Here is an 8,455-nt window from a genome sequence, read left to right as displayed (position 1 = left end):
TGGCAAAAGTGACCTTGCCACTGGTTTTTGGATGGTCCTGTTTGCCAGCCTCCTGCCATGTGACTATGGCCCCTGGGATGTATTGCCCTTTAAGGAACTGAGTTGGGGCTTATGGACATATATTTTACTGTTACTGACCATTTAAGAACTGTATTTGGGCATAATGGATTTTTATAATGCTGTTTCTGGCCCTTTAATTACTTTGGAGCAGTGTAGTAGTGAAGTAGTCGCCATTCGACAAACGAACACATGGCAGCGGCCATCTTTGTTCATTCGAACGAGGTCAGCGGTATGTGTAGTCAAATCCATGGACCTGAAATCGGATACACATTTCAACGAACACTGCTGACCCTTACCTTCTCCTTCACTGAGTTTTCAGCCACAGAGACTAAGTCCCGTTCGAAGATTCGAACGCACGTCATTTTTTCAGTGTGAAATTGACCAACCGAACAGCCCAAATCTATGGAACTGTTTTGGGCAGGAAAATGTGCCTGCGGTCGGTCATAAAGGACTTCCAGCTAACTTTTTAACCCCTGGATGGAATTGGCTGAATTGTGGATATGTTTGTAAGTAAAGTGTGCTGAGTTCGAATATGTAATTTATGAAGATTGAATGTATATTTTTAAAGTTAGTGTATGTGTAAAAAGTGTATTTTTCCTGCCTGTGATAATTACTTTAACCCATTGTGTTCAGTAATTATATCACAGGCAGAGGGGAGGGTTTGTGTGTAATTGATGGGAGTGTTTGTACTGTATACCACGTGTTTATTGGTTGTTCTGTAAAACCCTGTGAGCGTTCCTGTATGTGTAAAACCTGCATAAAAGACGGCCCTTTGGTGCCAAGTAAAGTAGGGATCTTCTTGACCCTCAATATGTAGCTTTGTCTCGTTATTGGAGGGAACTGCTATTAATCACACTGGGGATTGCTATGCTCTGCATACTCCCTTGAGCTTTAATCACTTAGCTCTTGTAAGAGCTGGTTCCTGATACGCTCTCCTGGAGGAGAGGTCTTCACCACACGGTCCTGGAGGACAGAGGCTGATCCAGGGTGGACAGAAGACGGCGAGACTCCAGTTAAGCTATGGCGGTTGTGGAGTCTGCGGTGGTTGTGGTGGCAGGTGTGGTGGTTGTGGTCCTCAGCACAAGCTAGGAAGCGTCCATCAACGGAAGGTACTCGGTCAGAGTACGGGGAGTTCCGTTACGGTATGTATCCAAAACTACTTTAAATAATATTATGCTATAAAATTATCAGAGTATGAATATAAACAAATTCTTAACAAAAACAGAAAATCATATATTTAGGTGAGGGGGATGCAGAAAAGAAACCCAGAGAGAACAGGACGGAGCTGGGGAGTGGTAACTATGTGACTATTCACACATAAGGTGACTCTTTCATTAGAACGAAAACTGGAGTCGAGGGAGGCAGCCATTGTGACAGGTTCTGCTTGAGGTCTAACATGAAAACTTGATCTTAAAAAACATCTCTCTCACAATTTAACTCTACTGCACCAAATATAATAGGTGATGAGAATACTGTTCCTCAACTTTGGTTTAGAACATTTCAGTTCACTTGCACCTAGTGTGGAGGGAGGCGGGAGGGACCTACAATATTCTGGGTCTTGCCTACATAGTCTATGCATATTACTTGTATTACTATTAGTTCATAACGAATAATATATGGGGGACCTACAGTATTCTGGATCTTGCCTATATGGTCAATGCCTATTACTTATATTACATTTAGTTCATAACTAGTATGATATTATGCAGTTAGAGAGGAGGATTGTGCGATAATATATGCCATATTGATATGTGAGACACTACCATCAACAAGTGATATGGTCTAATAATGTGTACTTGTTGTGAACCTCATTGGCTTAAGGCTACAATCTAATTTGTCTGATTTATTCTTAACTGTAGAAATGGTAAAATCTCTAAATAAAGATTGTTGAAAAATAAGAGTAGCCCAAGTCAATAACAGAAGACAGAAAGGCATTGCCACAAAATGTTGATTTTTCACTCTTTAGGTTGTATTTCTCTTTATATTATTGTGATTGTCCAGTCTCAACACTTAACCTTGAGTGGGCTTTATAACTTGGGATTCAAAGAAACACTTAATCATTAGATATAAATAAATGCATTGACATGGTCTCCATGCACATGGCATGGTACACAGGAAACCCAAATGGGTTTTAAATTATACCCTGTGTAAAATCCTATCTTGGTTACTACTGTCAGAATGCTCCAAGTATGTATGGCCCTCATGCAAGTTGCAGGAGATGCCATGACTGGTCCCCAACAATGCTCTAGTATCAGAGGTAGGCAACCTTCGTCACTCCAGATATTGTGGACATCTCTCCTGATGCTTTGCAAGCATTATGCCTCTAAGAGTATTATAAGAGATGTAACATTGGAGAGCTAAAGGTTGCCTACCCCTTTTCTAGTTTTTAGGTAGTTGCCTTTTTGAAAGAAATCTATTGATCTAGTTTAAAAATCATTGCAAGGTGACAAATTGATCATTATGAATTTTTATTTAGCATTTTAATGCCTTAAAACAGCCAACTATTCACGTTCCTGACCAAGAAAAATACAAACTTACATAATCACTATTTACAAGTTCCAAATTTATGACAATATTAAAAAAATATTCAATAATTCCCTGATAAGTATATAAAATAAACATTTACTCATAATGAATAAACAGGATACAATATATATAGTGCAGATTTTCACTTGTTTTAATATAAAACCTATATCTATGTTGATAAACACTATGTAGAAATATTATATATAGCCATAAATAATGAAAATAAATGTGTAAGAAAAATAATTTGCAAGCAGTTTTGAGAAGCTGAATTTGACTTTTCTTTTTCCCTGCCTATACTACTATGTATTGAGATGTGTGTAGTTTTGAATCCATTAAATATTTAGTTATTAATTTTTGTAATATAAATATGTTGCTGTAAGGGTTATGCACTAAAGCGAGAATTCAAAGTGAATGCAAAGCTCTACTCTAGCCTTTTCTCTCTTGTGCAGTCTATGCTGTGAGCATTCCTTACACTACAGAAGACATGTCTCTATTTTCTTGGCCGAAAAAGGTACGCTTCTTTCAGAAACTGCGAATTATGAATATGTTTAAATTTGAGAGGGAGCTGGCAAAACATTTTACAGCACTGCAGGAAAACTACACAGAATTGAAAGAAAAGAAACTAACCAAATGTATTTGACCTTCTGAGCTTTAAATTAAGCTTAACTTGTTTAGCTGCCTGGAGTGTTCCTATAAACTAGAAATTTGCTTTGAATTCATTTTGGAATATCACTTTAGTGATAACTAAACTTCATGTTATTCAGTCAAATGTGACTAAAGAGTATCTGAAATTTAGCCAAATGACAAATTTTTAATGCTTCCACACATTCCTGGGAGTTTGAAATACATCATACATTTCTGAAATTTATTTATGATTTGAAGTAGGATTGATATATAAAGAAAACACATACTAGTTTTTATCTGGGTTATTAAGGACCAAACTTCTGGAATAAAAGGGAATCATGACATGTCACACATGTCATGTGTCCTTAAGGGGTTAATCATGTACAAAAAAGCAAGAGTAACTTTCAAAAAAAAAAAAATTGTTACAAATATCTTTCTTCATTAGTACAGAAAAAGACTTTACTAGTTAAACTGCACATACAATTAACAGTGACAGTGACAATTCCACTTTAATTTGTCTGAAGTAATTTGTCATCTTTGTGGCCAAGCAATTATTGCTTACTCCTTTGGCAAATAAATAATATTAATGTAGATTTGAAAGACATCTGTTTCACTATTTCAGTATATCATAATCAGGTGACAGTTATTTTAAAGTATCCTGACGTGTCTTTCTGATAAAAACGGAAACAAATAAAATACAAATTAACTTTATTTTGCAACTTGTTACTGGCATTTTGTGTTTTAATGTGTTTTTGATTTTTAGAGCTATATACTGTGTAGATGGCAGAGGATTATAGGCATACTATAGTGCCAGGAGTACAGAGCTGTATTCTTGGCACTATAGCTCCCTCTGCCTCCCCCCCTCCCTCATGCCCCTCCCCAGCCCGGTTTAATAAAAGGTTTTTAACCGTTTATTTACTTATCTTATCCCAGTGCCGATGTCCCTCTGCGCTGGGTTGATGCTCCGCCACATCTGATGGTTCGCGAGACGCTGGAGCCAATTGAATCCATGCTTACCTATGGGGACGCTGAATGTCCTTATGCAGAGCGTGAGGACGTCCAGCATCAGATACCGGACCAAAGGTCAACTTCAATTCAGGAAGCCCTCTAGTGGCTGTTTGGTAGACAGCCAGTGTGAGCAGACTTAGAGCTGCAATGTAAACATTTTAGTTTCTATGGAACTGCCATGTTTAACATTGCAGCCCTAAGTGCAAAAGGGACAGTGCACCTAGACTATTTCAATTAGCTGAAGTTGTCTGGGTGCCTACAGTATCCCTTTAAGCAGTGAGACTACAGGGGCATGGTCTATACACCCAAACTGCTTCATAAAGCTAAAGATGTTTTGGTGCCTTTAACTCCTTCACAGTTAAGCTATTTTGGTTTAAAAATAAATTAGTATAATATTTATTTGAAATATTGGATGAATAGCTAACATGTAAGTGCATTAGAAAAGATCATGTAATGTACAGACAAACACATTATATTAAATGTACACAATTTTTTTTTTTCATGTATTTGTTCCTCCTGTATATAAATATTGAAGGAGTCTATTGTATCTCTTACCTTGCAATATTTAACACAGAGTCTGAAATATTAGTATAAAAGCAAAATTAATTTTGTTTTTCACATATTGTATATAAATAAAAATAGTTACATACCCATATACTTACAGGTATCAGTAAGGACCATAATGGTATTACTAGCAGTACAGCTTACTAAAAATAGCAACCAAATGGAAAAATAATGTCTGCATTTGATCATAATGGCTCCATATAGTAGGTATCATTTATTTCTAAAATATAGTATTTAAAAGGTTTTATAGCAATTAGTGCAATGCTAATACAATGCAAAGAGGCAATTAAGAGGTAACATTCAATTTCCCCCCTCCCTAAGTGTAGGAATGGTATGATATTTGAAGATTAGTTTATTTATTGCACGTTAGAGGGAGGAGAACATTTGGAGATGTTGAATTGTTGGTGGAATGGGTTCCTGGTAGAGAAATTTGTTCATGTATGAGCAGGCACTCATTCCCACAGTCTAAACAAATATAAGCGAGGCTTTATGAACTAAATTTTGAATTTACAAATAAATGGTGTTTTTTTTTTTTTTTAAATGCTCATATATATATTAGTTATATTTTTCATTAAAAGCATTTAATGTTGCACACTAACATTTTCTTGATGTAGATGCTCTCTTTCTGTTTAAGAATGGCCCCTGTGCAAACATGAGATGTGCTAATATTTAAGGTAGGATAACAACATATTTCCTATAAGCAAATAAAGTTACTGACTGGTTCACTGAAAGCAAAATAATGGACTATGAATCATGGGAAAATAATGTAATTGAGTAGTTATGGGACAAAAACATATTCCACTGCAGCTAGCTGACCTTGGAGAAGAATGAAAATAGAGGATTTGCACGGCAATCTGAAATCTCAACAAGAAGTACATTTAGCAACTGAAAGTTTATAAAATAACCATAAATACTCTCAAGGTTATTCACATTTCAAGTGAACTAAACATTTTAGGCCACAACAGACAATCTGAAAACAGATGACTTGGACAAAATTTCCTGTCAAGTGATTTCATCCTACAATTTAAACATGACTATATTCTTAAGAATGCACAACTTAAATAACAACCCTGTTGCATTCCATGCGGCAAAACTTTTCCTTTTTCTTCTGTCCAAAGATTAAATGGATAAAAAAAGGAAAGCAATCAGAAATAATTTATGGGACTACTAGATTCAAATGTAGTAACCATCAGGTCATGGATGTCTATGCACAATACTTTTTTCTTAGAGTTACTACAAAACTATCTCCACTTCAGTGATTTGAAGTTCAAAGTGAAACATTACACATATGAAGATTAATGCCTCTGGTGCCAGAGATGTCACTCCACCTCTGGCAGTGTTATAGAGTTCCGGGCTAGCTATAGTCAATTGTGTGCATATTTCTATACACAAAATTGTCTTCATTTGCTTAGAGCTGTAGCTCAGCAGAAGCCAGGTATCATCACTGGCCACAGGAAGACCCTCGGTGTCTGGCTAAGTAAGAGGGCATACCACTTCACTACGGTTTGACCCACTACAGCCAAATAGAGCCAAGCTACTCCTGGCACCATGACCACTACAGCAGAGATGCTTGAAGAAACTATTTAAAAGGACAATATAGTCACCAGAACAACTACAGATTAATGTAGTAGTTCTTATGAGTATAGTCAGTAACTGCAGGCTTTTTGTAGTAAACACTGTATTTTCAGAGAAAAGGAAGTGTTTACATTACAGCTTAGGAATACCTCCAGTGGCCATTCCTAAGATGTATCCACGCTCTGCATGGAATCACTGAACTTTCCTTATAGAGATGCATTAATTCAATGCATTTCTATAAGGATATGCTGATTGGCAGGGCTGTGTTTAGCTTGTGCTGGCTCTGCTAGATCACCGCTTCTGACGATTTCAGCCAAAAAGGCAGATCGGGGTTGAGCCAGCACCAGACTGGAATAAAGGTAAAATTGTACTATATTTAGGAAGGAAGGTAGAGGGCTAGATGGTGTTTTTAACACATTAGGGTCAGAAATACATGTTTGTATTAATGTTTGTAGTGTTCATTTAATGCATACATTTCTGGTTATTTTGGTCAATTCCAAGCCAGGTTTCACTTTTGGGACACATAACTGATTTGTGCATACTATTATGAGAGCAATATACCTAAACATTGAGATATCCTATTATGTAGCTGAACTCCACTTTATTTTTCAGATTGTACAGTTATTGATGATTTGACTAATTTCATATTAATTGAGTGTTCTAAAATATTTAATAAGCTTCTAAAGTTGAAAGTTACACAAAAACATTCTGGTGTCACCCCTTAACATTTCTTCCAGGTTTCTACATTTAGCCAACACGTAAGGACTTTCATAGAACAACTCTGTTATATCTGGAAGTTCATTTTTGAATGTATAGTCTGATTGTATGGCATCCATTCAGCGCACAAGTTAGGATTTTAGCTGCATTCATGACAGGAATGCACCAAAGAATGTTTTGTGGTCCACAGTGACATCAACTAGTTTGATATCATTTACTTTCACTGATACCATGTCTCCTACTTTCATAGATAGAAGAGCTCCCAAATAGATGGTCTGGCATTCCTCTCTTTCTTTGTCAATTGATATAGCTCCACTAAGAAGACATTCTGGCTCTGGATAATTGTTATTTACCCTTGTGATTTGCAGTGTTACGTATTCCAATTTTTTATTTTTATGGCTAGAGTCACTAGCTCGAAAGGAAACTTGAGAATAGACAAAATAATCACCAGTCTTTGGAATAAGTAGTGATCGATTTTTATATGTCATTCCTTCTTTGGTAAATGCTAGTCCACGTTGATCCTCCCACTGTAGAATGAGATTTTGGTCATCTTGTTTGGTACCTTAAAAAAATGGCGATTGACATTTTAGTTCAATTAATGAAACTCCATTAGTACCTATATTGGAATTCAATATATGATATTTACAACTTATGGGATAACTACCACACATTTCACTTTATAAGATTTGCTAAAGGACCACTATAGTGCCAGGAAAACACTAGTTTTCCTGGCACTATAGTGCCCTGAGGGTGCCCCCACCCTCCGGGTCCCACTCCCGTGGTGCTGAAGGGGGAGGAAGGGGTTAATCCCTGGGGACTCTCCTCCCTCTTCTGACGTCCCTGGCTGAATGCGCATGCGCGGCAAGAGCCGCACGCGCATTTAGCCAGTCCATAGGAAAGCATTCTCAATGCTTTCCTATGGACGTTGGCGTCTTCTCACTGTGAAAATCACAGTGAGAAGCGCGGAAGATGAGACAACCTCTAGAGGCTGGATTAACCCATAGGTAAACATAGCAGTTTCTCTGAAACTGCTATGTTTACAGCAAAAAGGGTTAAACCTAGCTGGACCTGGCACCCAGACCACTTCATTTAACTGAAGTGGTCTGGGTGCCTATAGCGGTCCTTTAAAACAAGTTTACAAGCATAAGTATTCAAGCATTTGGAACTAACACAACTTATACTCAAATCTGATTTTACTGCTAAATCAGCAAATACATCAGTCTGATTACTAGAAAGGGTCTATAGTCTGAAAGATAAACAAAATGATAGAGTGAAAATGTTTTATTTCAGAATTTCTTGTTAAGTTTTATCCACACAGCCTCCAGAGTAAGAGCTTGAGCTTAATTTGAAATATATCACAATTTTATCATTCACAAATGCT

General features: G+C 36.9%; 1 protein-coding gene across 1 annotated transcript in view; it reads right to left on the bottom strand.

The window, feature by feature from the left end:
* Positions 1 to 7,149: 7,149 nt before the first annotated feature.
* Positions 7,150 to 8,455, bottom strand: part of LOC134572268 (tumor necrosis factor ligand superfamily member 15-like) — a 77,310-nt gene continuing 76,004 nt past the window's right edge. Inside the window, exon 4 of the mRNA XM_063431133.1 lies at positions 7,150 to 7,636. Within this exon, the coding sequence (XP_063287203.1) occupies positions 7,224 to 7,636 (413 nt within the window). The 3' untranslated portion in view covers positions 7,150 to 7,223. The remainder of the gene's footprint in view (positions 7,637 to 8,455) is intronic.

Source organism: Pelobates fuscus, chromosome 9 (genome assembly GCF_036172605.1).
Source record: "Pelobates fuscus isolate aPelFus1 chromosome 9, aPelFus1.pri, whole genome shotgun sequence".
NCBI classification, from domain to species: domain Eukaryota; kingdom Metazoa; phylum Chordata; class Amphibia; order Anura; family Pelobatidae; genus Pelobates; species Pelobates fuscus.
This window is presented reverse-complemented; position numbering and strand designations above follow the sequence as displayed.